At 34.7% G+C, this 14,139-nt stretch overlaps 2 protein-coding genes across 6 annotated transcripts; one reads left to right on the plus strand and one right to left on the minus strand.

Annotated features, from left to right (window-relative positions):
• The first annotated feature begins 5,914 nt into the window (after positions 1 to 5,914).
• LOC18421433 (putative galactose-1-phosphate uridyltransferase) lies at positions 5,915 to 8,767 on the plus strand. 3 transcript variants are annotated; one of them, XR_016052017.1, is made up of 3 exons: positions 5,915 to 6,550; positions 7,870 to 8,237; positions 8,352 to 8,767. XR_016052017.1 is itself a non-coding variant. In XM_006826231.4 (3 exons), exons 1-3 carry the CDS (start codon positions 5,955 to 5,957, stop codon positions 8,607 to 8,609), a joined length of 1,140 nt encoding a protein of 379 aa, XP_006826294.1. In that variant the 5' UTR covers positions 5,915 to 5,954; the 3' UTR covers positions 8,610 to 8,767. The 3 variants fall into 3 exon arrangements, 1 of the variants encoding a protein (XP_006826294.1); XR_016052018.1 differs by having other exon boundaries at positions 5,915 to 6,545; XM_006826231.4 differs by having other exon boundaries at positions 5,915 to 6,545; positions 7,947 to 8,237.
• Positions 8,768 to 8,982: 215 nt separating this feature from the next.
• ZKT (protein containing PDZ domain, a K-box domain, and a TPR region) lies at positions 8,983 to 12,185 on the minus strand. Of its 3 annotated transcripts, none has more exons than XR_016052020.1 (7): positions 11,701 to 12,185; positions 11,269 to 11,375; positions 10,890 to 10,981; positions 10,597 to 10,698; positions 10,202 to 10,322; positions 9,852 to 9,911; positions 8,983 to 9,408 (listed from the first exon to the last, which is right to left on the minus strand). XR_016052020.1 is itself a non-coding variant. In XM_011624100.3 (7 exons), the coding sequence occupies exons 1-7, from the start codon at positions 12,093 to 12,095 to the stop codon at positions 9,268 to 9,270; spliced, it is 993 nt and encodes a 330-aa protein (XP_011622402.1). In that variant the 5' UTR covers positions 12,096 to 12,185; the 3' UTR covers positions 8,983 to 9,267. The 3 variants fall into 3 exon arrangements, 2 of the variants coding, with proteins under 2 accessions (XP_011622402.1, XP_088717994.1); XM_011624100.3 differs by having other exon boundaries at positions 10,597 to 10,673; XM_088861868.1 differs by lacking the exons at positions 11,269 to 11,375; positions 11,701 to 12,185 and having other exon boundaries at positions 10,890 to 10,982.
• Positions 12,186 to 14,139: the final 1,954 nt, after the last annotated feature.

Consider the following 14,139-nt stretch of genomic DNA (forward strand, 5'->3'; position numbering starts at 1 on the left):
TGCACCTGTATATCTGAATATCCAAGCAACTAAAAAAAACGTGGGACTGTAGCAGCTCCCACTCAATTATTGTACATACAACATGTACATTGTCAACATTCTTATGCATATATCATGAGGTAGTATATCAAGTCTCATGCAATATATATTTCAATACCCGTTGGTTTCACAATATGCAAAAACCTTGATGAACTACAAATGTTCAACCACACTAGACATCTTGGTAGTAAATTCATATAAACCAAATTATTTAATCAACACAACATGTATTAGGGAAGCCCAGCATGACGACATTCCTACAACATTTCTTATGGTTCAAAGTCTTAGGTAATCAAATATTCTAAATAACTATAAACATGGGTCAAGGCATGTAGGTATTTTAAAAAAAAGGTGCATGATAGTTTTTCTCCCACTTTTATAAATACCTTCAAGACATAATGGTTTTCTTTTTAATAAAAAAAATTGACTTGGTATATATATATGTATTCACAAGCAATAATGATGTAATAGTATGATAGTTTAAAATGATTTTCAGAAATACTTAATGAACCTTGCAAGACTATGTGGTTTTCTCAAAACCATATTCATGAACTTAGGCTTTTCTCAAATCATCAAATTTAATTATAAAATACATGTTTAGCCTTTATAAATCATTTTACCGCATTGACATTTAATTTCATACAAAGTCAAGTTCATGGCCATAAAAACAAATTATATATACCATCTTATGATTTTATCCAGAATAAAGCACGACTAAATAATGTCAATTAAAGCCTTGACAAAATACTTCATTTCTGGCAATTATGGAGAATTTATCAAGAGATCATCATCACATGCAATATATCATATTATGAACATTATTGAGAGGATGGTCACCAAGACCAAGTTCCACCAGAACTCTCCCTTTGTGTTTATATATTTGAATGAGTCACACCCATCACTCGTGTTTCATCCTTAAGGCTCAAAGCCTTTGATAAAATCACATCTCTATGTGTATTACTACTTTAAGTAGTTCATATTCAAGCACAATAATGTAAAAAAACACAAGGTATTCAAAACCAGCTATTTCAAATTTGTTAGTACTTATTACTTAAGGTCCATACACTCCATACATATTCATAAAACAATTAGCCAAAATATAGCCAAAGCATATTAAATAAAGTTATTGAATCATCCCTATATGACATTTTCCTATAATGTGGGATAGATTTCATACCTCAAAACCATGTAGTGTAGTACATGGGCTTTTTTGATTCATCGCTTTTACTTATTTGACAAGCTTTTGTGATATTGGAAGTGCATGCAATTGTTGGAGAATATATTGGTCATTGGTTTCACATGTCATGAAGTGTCCATCTCTTCGGCACTTAGATTCTCCTATCTTACACCGTGAAGAAAATATCTTCTTCATCCAATTATTTCAAATATCACAATTTCGATTCTCCTACTAATCATTAACGTTTATGCGTTTCCACCAAGTCTCTCTATATATCCCTTCTTTTCGAAGAAACCAATATGCTTTTATAGGTATTGTATTTCTTCTTCTTTCTACTATTTTCAGATCGAATACTATTCACATAGAGTCTCTTATCTTGCTAACTCTGCATTACATCTCTCTGTAGTTGTACTATAATAAACCATACTCATGACACACTATAAAGCCTTTTAAAATGAATCTTAAAGGTCTCCATAATTGAGAATTCAATGATGTACCATAATATGCCACATCTTTTAATTTACTGCAGCATAGAACATGAGCATCCCATGATAAAAATGTGATATTTGTCAACTCATAAACAATTTATTTTTGAATCCTTTTGAGAAATGAAATAGACTAAAAAATATAAAATAATACTCAATTTTATTCTTAAATCATACCATATAGTGAGTTTTCGTTTCAGTGACATTTAGGTCACAATGCAATTTTCTCAGCAAAAAATAAGATTGAGCTTCTCTCAATAAAAAATTTATTTTTCTCAATCCTCAAAGAATTTATTCTTGAAATCTTTTGTGTTGAAAACTAGACTCAAAACCAAATTATAATATCATAGTTTGAATCCCAAATAATACTTTTATTCAGAAAAATATATAAGTGACATTCACATCACAAGATACATCATACTGCAAAATTCCAGGATAAATACTATCTAGTAAAATTGTCTTTTCTCTCTACCATCATGGAGTTTCCCTTTCAAACCAATTTTGTTCGAAATTTGACACATAATGATAACACATATATTTCCACAAGCCTCATATGACTTTGTTAAGTAGGTTTGATAAATATAACTATTCATGTCTCAATGAAGAACATACCAAATTGCAGAAAACTCAGGATGACCTATTTTCAATCTAAAATTTTTATTCCTTTCTTCCTATAGATATTTATGTTCAAATAAATTTTATTAGAAATAGACTCAGAATGGAAGTCTAAAAATTTAGTGTGGACCATAAAACATTTTGTTAAATATAGAAATAAATTCATGACTTCCAAGTCATGGAAATAGTTTTCGTTGTAGAAAATAGCACTTGCGCACCATTCAACAAATTGATAATATATTTCAAACCACAAGGAATTTATTGGTGAAACTTTTTTTGCTTAGACTCAATTTTGTGAGTTACAGTAAAATTTCAGCAAGAAATAAAATCATATAATTTGTGGGAAAAATCACGGAACTCAATGGACAGTCTCTGGATTTTGCAAGGTCAGAACTGACACCTTTCATTGATGATTCCATAACTCTCAATTCCGTTATGATCTCCCACTAAAATTTTACAAGTAAATCATACTATTAAATACACAAAATATCACTGAAGTCTGTAATAGAAAAATACCTCATTATATTCTTCATACCACTACTCCAAAATAGCCCAGAATACTCATTATGCAGGGTGCCTTTTCGGTGTTGGAATATTCAAAAGTTCTTAATCGTGGGTGTATTTCTTGACCACAAAGTCATTAGCTTTCTTGTATCTCATTTCTAAGATTGATCTAAACTCAATAAAAAGAAAAGATAATTAATGACATCAAGTATTAATAGTTTTGATACCAATGAAAGAAATACCTATATGATCTTTTACCGGGAAATACATTTTTTATTTCTTTACTCATTTCTTTTGACCAAAGATCACTTACATGTGGTCTTTATTATAATAAGATAAATTTCAAAATAAAATCAGCATAACAATAAAACCCATATCTTAATAGCTATGCACTATGATTGAGAAAAAAAGATAAGATTGCAAGAAACAAAAGAAAGTGTGTCAGAGATTATCTCAACCGGGCTTATTACACCTCATATCGAATTACCACCATCCGATGGCGCGGGATCAACGGTTTAGCTTCAATCTCGAACCTAGAAAGCAAATTTCGGCCAAGCCACACCAATGGAACATGAACCCCTTTGATCACAAACTCAAACCCTAGGTGAATTCTCTTAGCAACCTAGTTTGAGAGAGATGAATTCTTTTTTTGCTATACCCTAAAACCCTTAGCTATAAATCCATATTTGAAAGATAAGAGAGAATAACTCTACAACCTAAACCCTTAGGTACTTTCACAATGTGGGAGAGAGAGATCAAACATGAGAGAGATAAGATTTTTTAAGAGAGAGATAAAAAGATAAGGTGTAGAAATTCTTTGGTAGAGACAATCCATTTTTATAGGTTTTGAATAAAATTAGGGCCTATTAGGGTTTTCTTTGGCTTGCCCCTTCTTGTGAAATTGAACATAGACTGTCGATCAAGGGTGACTTGTGGGGTGAGAGATCTGAGCCATCCATTCCATAGATGGGCCATCAACATTATGGAAGGTGCATGAACCATTATCCCTCTTTCTTAAACCATTTTCCTATCAATAGAAAGTAAATAAATTAAATATAATCAAAATATTGTTCATACCATAAAATAGCACAAATCTACTCAATCTTTCCATAAAATCTTTCAAAGATATATCAAGTTAATATTTAGTCAATATATTCCAATCATATGGCCACATGCCATAACACAAAAAAAAATAGGAAAGAGAATAAGGGTGGGGTGTGCCACCCAAAAGAGGCACTCATGGCCCCACCTTTTAAACAAATATGGCTGGCTCATTGGGCCCATGTGCACAATGGGCCCCGTGATATTTTTATATATTTAAAATTAATAAAAAGATTTTAGAATAATATTTGAATATTTAAACAATTGTAAAATCAATATATTTAATTTTATAAATCCAAAAATTATAAATAAAATATGAAAGTGTTCATAAATATTCAAATAATAATCTTAAAATAATTTTCAGCATGAAAAAATATAATTAAATTAATTTAATGGGAAAATGATCTATATGGTTTAGGAATCAACAATCATGGGACACTCCACCTTCAACTGTGGACTACAGATTACACTTATTTTATTAGACCGACCCAGTGTTTTTCATGACCTACAGTTAAAGCATAGGCTCATTAGCAAGTCACAAAAGTCCGGCCGATGAGCCAATGGATCGCAATCCCAGTCTGTGGATTTCAGGTCGTCCTCTAGAGACAAGTCAAGGTCGCCAAGACCTTATGCAAGCATAGCTCTATGACGCATAGGGGTATCTCTCGTATATGCATATGCTTCATCCTAAAAGGTGGATTTCTGGCTTTTTCGGACGATTTATCGATATGCATGCCGTGTGATGGTACATAGAGGAGGTTTTGGCCCTAGGCCACCCTCACACACAAAGATCACACAATCCCTTGGCTCATTCATCTGGGCATATTTTTCGACCTCATCAAGGGCTAACCCATTAGAACCCTTCTTAGTTCTTTATGCCCAGGTAACATGAGTTGGCCTAGATCGTCAAGCACAGTCTGGTATCTACAAACATCATTTGCTTAGTATAGTCTACAAGGGACCACACTCCCACTGAGTTCATGTTCCACTATATCATTTTATTTTACAAGCACTCATAACGCCTTTAAAGGTTACATAAACCCAAAATTTATTATGAAATTATGCTGCTGTTTGAGCACTAGCAGAATGTAGCACAAAATGACTGTTTTCTGTAAATTTTTTAGTGAATGCATTATATTCATTTTTTTTCTTTTTTAATTTTCCATTATTTATTTGCTCTGTAAGTGGGCATGTACGATTTTTTGTTTTAACGGGCATGTTGCCATTATTTTCCAATTGCTAGACACTGAGCCGAGGTTCAAAAATTGGATACAACGTCACAAAATTAAGGAAAATTTACAAACATATCTCCAAAATTTTGTTATTTTAGAAATCCCGCTTTCAAATTTAAATTTATACTTTTACATTCATAACCAATTTTAATTCAAATTTTTACTTTTAACCAAATTACCCCTTAATTAGATCCTTCAAGGTCTGAATCTTAATGAAACTTTGGATCTTGAAAGTTCAAAATTGTTCAAAAAACATATTGGGGGGCTCGCAATGAAAAAAATTTAACTAAGTACAAACATAAGATCTTGAAGGTCCAAATATTACTTTTGTGATGTTGGACCATCCCTATTTTTTTATTTAAATAGGGTTCAATCTTTTCAATATCAAACTGGTCTCTATATACAAAATTTCTTCATATGGGGTGGCTCGATATTTCTAAATCGAACCATCAAAAAATTGGGCGATCTGATATCGCGGGCATCAGACTTGTAGAAATAACAAAAACTAAAAAGGAAGAAGTGGTTCTATGTATGCAACATCAAAAAAATTTAAAACCAAAAAATAAATAAAATGAATGCACAAATAAAATCGAAAAATTTTGAGACCATGCAATAATAAATAATCTTCTTTTCACAAGGCTGCGGGCCTACCGCAACAGGGCGCTGCAACGCAGGACCAAATCTCCCCTCACGCGAATTCACGAAAGAAGAGAGAACTCGGCGCCATTTTTACGCGCGCTAAAATAAACTGTGGCTTAGAGCTCTGAGATTGGAGTTGCAGAGCTTTCTCGAACCCTAGAAATGTCAGGCAACAGAATCCCTGAGATCAGGCAAGACTCCGTGTTCAAGAAATGGGTGATCATCTCACCTGCAAGGGCCAAAAGACCCTCCGATTTCAAATCCAAGAAAAACTCTGGCTCTCAAAATCCTAGTTCCAACTCTTCAATGGATTCTTGCCCTTTTTGTATCAATCACGAGCACGAATGTCCGCCTGAGATCTTCAGAGTACCTCACGGGACCTCGCAATGGAGGATTAGAGTCATTCAAAACCTCTACCCGGCACTTCAACAACCTCAAAACCCTAACCCTAGTTCTCAGGATTTGGATCCTCTGGTTGAGAAAAATCATGGGAGCCCTAACTATATCCCTCAATATCATAGCTCTGGTTCTCATAGTCTTGGTATTCCTGAGAACCCCATCCCTGAGGTTCACCTATCCCGTGACTTGATTCGCAGTATACCTGGATTAGGGTTCCATGATGTTGTTATTGAGAGCCCTGAACACTCTGTTGCTTTATGGGATCTTCCACCTCATGCGATAGGAGATGTGTTGCTTGCTTATAGAGAGAGGATGAAGCAGCTGCTTTGCAATGAATTTATCAGATATATCCAGGTAAGGTAATGGAAATGTATTTGTAGAGAGAGAGAGAGAGAGAGAGAGAGAGAGAGAGAGAGAGAGAGAGAGAGAGAGAGAGAGATTTAACTGTTTTTCAATTTGTACACCTCACCCCATTGGATGGTTTTTTATTTTATTATATTTCTTTCTAGTTGCTTGATTGGAAATGGTTTAATTTCTCTTTCTAAGGAAATGGTTTAATCTCTCTTTCTAAGTTCAGATGCCAACATTTTTCATACTTCATACTGGAAAGTTGCAGAAGGTAATAAGCATGTGAAGCATTCAATATTGTAACTTCAATACTTAGGTTTATTTTTGTGTTCCTTTTTTTTTGGCTCTAATGTGAGAGATCCTGACCTCTTTTCTTGATCTCCATATTTGAAATAAGCATTAAAAGAAAACATTTTGTTTCCTTTTTGCTTCCCATTTTTTTCCTGTTAATTCGTTTCGTGGTTTAATATGCTTGAGCAAAAGCATGATATCGTGAATTAAGGGATAGAAGGTCACTTCACTAACTGAAGTACTAACCTCTTTGTGCTATGTTATTTTCATCGATATGAATCAAGATGTACACCAGTGGGTTAATTCCTGTGTTGGGAGCTTGTACAATTCTGTATACAGTTTATCTTTGCAGTATATACTGTAATTTTTTAGCAGTTTTGCAGTGTAAAACACGTAGAAAACCCAGTCCATATGTTACCAAAACTGCACAGATTCATGCACTGGAAGCTTACAATAACACATCATTTACACGAAGTGATACAGGTTCAACATACTACCAAAACAAAAGATGGAGTAGAAGAATGATACGATATTTTCTTTATGAAAGTTGAAATGTAACCGGTAGCACGTCAAAGAAATAGAATCTCTTAAATTAGAGAACAGAGGTAGGCATCATAAAAAAACCTCTTATGCTTATCCTCATGGCTGGACTGTAAACCACAATGTGCATAGTCTTTGACATTGATGTGACGGGCAGGATTCTTGCACAGAGTTTTGATACGCTGATCTTCCTTCTGAAGTATGAATTTTTTGTTTTTTGAGTAACTGTGTGGTTATGCCTTTACTCTAGGAAGAACTCTATCTTCTGAAAACTCTGAGCTTTTTTTCTTCTCTTAAAAAAAAAGAAAAGAAAAGAAAAAACTTTGTTTAGAAAGCTTTCTTAGTGGAAAAAATATAATCTGATTTAGAGCTTTTCTCTTATTCACTGGATGTTTCTCAACTGCAATACCATTGTTTTCCCCCTTTATTGAATTTGTAGCATGAATCTTTATCATTGTTGCTATAGCAAACATTTGTTATAATATCTGTTTATTTGTAGATTCCATTATCAACTTGGGGATAAGTATTATTTCCATACTATCACCGCATCAATGAAATTTGGGTTTCATTCCTAAGGTGTTTAAAAATCATGGTGCATCGGCTGGAGCATCAATGAGCCATTCCCATAGTCAGATTATGGCTCTTCCCATCATTCCTCCTTCTGTTTCAGCTCGCCTTGACAGCATGAAAGAGCATTTTGAGAGGACGGGGAAATGCCTGCTCTGCGAGATTCATACCAAGGATCTCTTGATTGATGAGTCTGCCCATTTCTTTGCGATTGCCCCTTTCGCAGCTTCATTTCCTTTCGAGATCTGGATTGTTCCATCCTACCATTCTTCACATTTTGAAGAATTAGACTCTGAGAAGGTGAGGTGTTGTTACAATTCCTCTCTCTTGTCCCTGTTTAGAGTATTTATGTTGCAATTGCTTTTATGTAACTGTCTTACGTATTATTTTTAAGACTCCAAAATTATTTTGCAGGCTGTTGATCTTGGGGGATTATTGAAGCTCATGCTACAAAAGTTGTATTATCAGCTAGAAAACCCACCATTCAATTACATGATCCACACCTCACCCTCAGGTGTCCCCTCTGGACTACCTTATAGTCATTGGTTTCTGCAAATAGTTCCACAGCTTTCAGTAGCTGCGGGTTTCGAGATTGGAAGCGGGTGTTACATAAATCCGGTGTTTCCAGAAGATGCTGTAAAAGTTTTGAGGGAAGTGAAGCTCCCTGTGTAAATTATACAAAAGTAAAATTTCATACCTGTTTTTCTTTCTACCTCCATACTGATATTTTTTTGTTTAAAGTATGGAATTTGTTTAATGGTAAGACATTAGCATTAATTATTCATTTGTCACTTGTTTAGATTTCGTGTGAAATGAAAATAGATTTCATATATGCTGACTTTTCGTACCAATGGATTGAGAATTGGAGTTTTCATATTGGAGCAGAACAAAAAAAGCTTAAATATTTGGGATTTCAGTGGGGAAATTTGGAATCCTTGATAAATAGAAGTTTGGAAATCCTTCAAATTTTCTCACGGAGTTACTCCTTTATTTTGGATATCAATGGTTTATCATCAATCTATATGTTTTGCATGGAGCCCCATGGTTGAGAAATAGGATGATATTTATCCTACCAATCCTCAATTTTTTATTCAAAATAACTGTTAACAACCATCAGAAAAGAATAGCATGAACCAAATCGAGCAATGAAAATGCATAATCATACAAAGTGCACGAATTATGCGAACTTTTTTGACCTACTACAGTTACCAATCCTTCAAAACAAAAGAGCCTACACAAAGTCCGGAGAAGCTCGCTCCTCTTTGAAACTTATAGTGATCATGGAGCGTAGTGCAACAGGGTTTGCCTTCAATCACCCATGGACGAATTATTACTTGTTGAATATGCCAAATAAGGATTTGATGGTGTTGATGGCGCCCTCGTTGATGAAGGATTCATCAAACCTGTCCAATAGTGGCTTGAAATCTTCTGAAGCCCTCAAGTTGACCAGATCAGGATCGCTTCGGATGCTCTTTAAAAGTATAATAAACCCATCAACACAAACAAATATTTGAATGGTTAAATGAATGTAGAGAAGAGAAGAAGAGGCTATGGAAGGGTTATTGGGCTGTGTTCAGAGGTCTCAAAAGTCAATAAGAACTGTCCCTGACTACACCTTGAAATGTCCTTTTGTTCTGAGCACAAAAATGTGGTTACTTAAAAAATTTAGAGAAATGAGAAGTCTTCACCCCAACGAGAGTCTATCACAAAAAAGCCTTAGGGAATCAAAACATCATTACAGAGTCAATTTTACTCCAAAAAGAAAAAAAAATAAAATATCAAAACCCCATTACAAACCAACAAAAACGAGAACTGATTTCCAATTATTTTCATGTGACCATCATATATAAGATTAAATATTGCAAGGATTGACTTTTTCAATTGAACTCAATTCTACACAACGCATTTTTTTACCTTAAAATCTTCATATCCTGCCTCCATGGCATCTTCAAGGGCAGAGAGACCTGCTTGCACCTGCAAATTGGAGCAGTAATGAGATCCACAAAACATCCTAATTTTTCCTCTTTGCTTTATTTATTTTTAATAAAAGATCCTATCTGTCACTATGCTTATACTTCAGCATAAGCCTGTTGGAGCTAGAGGGTTTTCTTGAACCCAACATTTTTGCACACATGCTCATCTAAATCTAGCAGTCAAATTATGAAAGAATGGCACAAAAAAGGGGGTAAAAAGTAAGTCTGTTATTTTCGGAGCCCTAGGCCATCCATTTGGACTGTAGATCCACACATTTATGACCCATATACCTGATTTAGCTTGGAATAACAACAAGCCACATTGTAGCTCGCCACGGAACCTTCATTTGGTTCAGGTTTTGAACCCAACAGAGATTCAAACCGCTCCAATGCTTCTTCATACTTCTCTTCCCTGGATTTCATCATAAGGTAAACAACAAGGGCAAACTTTAATGAAAGGAGAAGATTGATTGACCTAACAACATGTCCAACTAGAATGTATATCATTTCTCTTATCATGATCAATGCACAATGGGATAAGTGAAGATTTGCGCAGATGAAAGTGGAAACCGCGTTGAGTTATATTACTTATCAGCTGATGAAAATTGAAGGGAATTTGAATGATGTAAGTGCCTCAATTATGTTTGTCCCACATTAAAGAGTGGTGAAATATATCGAGATCTTACTTATAAAGCTTCAAACCCTCACGAAGGTCCTTTTCTCTACGCTCCTTCTGTTCCATTTTTCTTTGATAGTTCCGCAACTGTCAACAATTTCAAGCCTCAGCTCTGAATCCATGTCCATTCAAATAGGTATGTACAGTTCAGTAAAGCTCCCAACACCATATTTTTTATAAAACAGAAGCACCAAAATACAGACATGAATTTCTCCTCTGAGTTTATATATACAGGGGAAAAAGAAGAAAGGCTTAGCATGGCAACATAAGATCAACTTAAAACTGTAAAAGATTAATGCTCACTTGAATTTCTCTCACTCTGTCGCTAATCACGCCAGAGTTCCTCTCAGCTCTGATCAACTCTTTTTCTGTAAGCTCCTTTTGAACAATCCTCCCTGGGAATGCAAATATGCTCATACTCCATTAACAGAAGAATTTCACCTCTTTTTTCAGCTAAGCTTCAGTATTTTGAATGTAAAACTGCAGAGACACCCTACAACATCTCCTCTTTGGATATATTCCGTATCCAAAACTTTGATAGGATGTGGTGTCCTACGGACATGTAACTCTTTTGAACAAAAACAAAACCAGTTCAAAACAAAACAACCATGATAAAGAAACATATTGAAATGAGAAGTGAGATGTCTTTTACTTAGAATCATGAGAGGGTGAAAGGGCTAACCATCTCCCTTCTGCATTTTCATGAGTAAAGGCCCGATCCTTTGGCGGATAGTATACATGGTTCGCCCATATTCGGCGGCAGGCCACATCTCAGTACCAAACACAGCACTGCATATAACTATGAAAGCATCAACGCACTAAACAAAATATAACAATCTCCTGATCCCCCTCTTTGACTTGAGAGAATCAAAAGAAAAAAGTAAATAAAACAAATAAATTCAATAAGAAAAATACAAATTGAATCAAATTCATTAACTTAAATTGGTTAAATCAAGCAAATTTCCACGAGTCAAAACAGAAATGCTTAAAAATGAAGATCCAAGTGCTTGTAAACAAACAATCATAAAAAAAAGAAGATAGAAAAGAACTAAACAAAACAAAATTGGACTGAATTAAAGCAAAACAAAAGAACCCAAATTCTGGTAGACAATACCTAGTTGCAATGACTTTGTCTCCAACTGAGAACTTGCCAGTCTTATCAGCTGACCTTCCAGGTGCAATGGCATCAATATAAGTCCCCCCATCTGGTCCCTTTGCAAATTTTAATCCATAGGGCTTCTCTATCTCTACTTCATACTCTTCAAACTCTCCTTCCTCTTCTGTATCAGAACCAGAGTTGTCGGTTGTGGAGGAGGCCTGGGCTATCAAAATGGAGCCCGAAAAAGATGGGGGTTTCGAGAAGTTCAGGGATAATTCAGGAAAGGAGATGGGTTTGGGGAAGAACCGATGGGGGATGAGAGAGAGAGTTGGGTTTGGTTTGTTGGGTCTCAGGAATGAAGAGGAGGAAGCAGAGGAAGAGAGAGAGGGGCTAGTGGGAGATAACAACATGGTTTTCTCTTTCCTTTCCCTTCTCTTTCTTCACTGAGTTTCCTTTTGCTCTCTCTCTGACTTGGAGACAGAAAGATAAGAGATTTGAACCAAGAATTGAGGTACTGGAGCACGAAAAATGGTTTTAATGGTGAAGATTGGATGCCCATTTGGAGAAAGGAGGAGGGGATGTGAGGTTCATGTGGAAGAGCATTTGGAAGCTTTAGAGAGAGAGAGAGAGAGAGAGAGAGAGAGGGAGATTTGGATGAGAGAGTCATATGGTTTGTGGTTCTACTTTGCTGCTCCTCCAAGCTCAATTCTCAACCAGAACTCACCAACTTAGGTGAAGGCCATTTTTCTTTTTTTCTAAATGCCCCACCGTTTTTTTTTCTTTTTTAGACTTCAGAAACTAAAACCAGGACGTGGCCATTCCAAAAGTAATTGTTTACAATATTTCCACCAACCCCTTTTGGGTAATAAAAATAGAAGTAATTTATATGGTGCGGTTTGTATGGAGTATAGGCTCTAAACAATCAAAGTAAAGCACACTTTCAAGTAGCGTTGACAAATGAGGTTTCTAGGAAATCTTTGTGATACCCTTAAAAAAAAATTTCATATGTAATTGTCAAATTTAAAGCTTAAAAAATAGTGTAAATTGATATGTGAAAACTTGAAAATCTTGAAAATTGACTGTCAAAAAATGCATTATAAGATGTACTATTTTCAAAACTTGAAATCTATTTTTTTCTCATGTCCATGCATCTTGTGGTAGAGATGATAAATTTGAGCATCAAAATAACTTCTTTTAGCGAAATTTTTGAGATGTGCCCTAATTGAATTGTTTAAAGCCTCACACTTACATAAATTTTTTCCATTTAGATAAGGTGTCCACCTTATATCTCCACAAAAATTCCATCTGAAAAGATAAATAAGAGGTGGAAAAATCCTTCAATTCATGATCTTAACCTTCAAAAGTGAGGGTATAAAAAAAAAAAAAATTTGAAAAATTAAAAATAACACATCTTGCAAGACATCATATATACAGCCTATCTTAAAAAAAATTTAGGTGTCTACGGATCTACTTGAACCGTACTATTTTAGAGCTTTAATAGGTCAGGATGAAAATAAATATTTGGGCAAAAGGATTCTTAGTTTTAGAACCACATATTTTAGCAAGATTTAGAGGTGCTTCTCACTTTGATTGTTTGTGATTGACATCGTATATAAACCGCACCAAGATGGTCGACAACCTAAATGACAAGAGTTAAAAAATAGAAAGTAAAAAAGATAAAAAAATTAAAATTGAAATGAGATATTGCTCCCGGCCGTGCGACCGGAGGAGATGGGGTTATTTCCAATTCAGACGGTGGAGATGAATCATTGTAAGGACATCATGTGCGTAATACAATTGTATGGAAAACACCATAAACATTATGTGTGAGATATGGTCTCAAAAGTAACACTATTACCAATAAATTATTCTCAAATTAGCAAAGATTTGTCTTGCTCCTGCGGGTATACCATCCATTTCTTCCCCCGTATTTTAGCGGCCAAAACTTACCCTTGCAATATGTTTTAGATTTTGGATTTGATCTGTAGACCCCAACAAAAAATTTGTCTTAAAAGTTAGGAAGCTAAACGATTTCTAGGAGTATTCTATCCGTCTACTCCCTCAGGCAAAACTTACACTAACAATATAATTTAAATCTCAAATTTTGGTCTAGAATTCGACAACCAACCTCAAAATAAGAAGTTATTAACTCTCATCAATTTTTGGAGGGAATTATGTAGATGTTCAAGAGCTTAAAATCTAACTTTTTTTTATTTAAAAATAATTATCTAGTTATAATTAGAGAGATCTTAATATTTTCAAACAAAAAACTCCAAAGCAAGCGTTGGGAGAAAATATATAGGATGCTCCCAAGGGCGCATAGTAATACATGCCCGTTGAAATTTATCAAACCATGCATAAGACACTATTTAACATTTTATGCTTTTGCACCAATTCCATATCATATCATAATTTAGATTGTCGTTAGATGAGTATTTTGAAAGTTATTTTGAT

This window comes from Amborella trichopoda, chromosome 3 (assembly GCF_054954075.1).
Source record: "Amborella trichopoda isolate Santa Cruz 75 chromosome 3, AtrichopodaSantaCruz75HAP2 v2.0, whole genome shotgun sequence".
Lineage (NCBI taxonomy): Eukaryota > Viridiplantae > Streptophyta > Magnoliopsida > Amborellales > Amborellaceae > Amborella > Amborella trichopoda.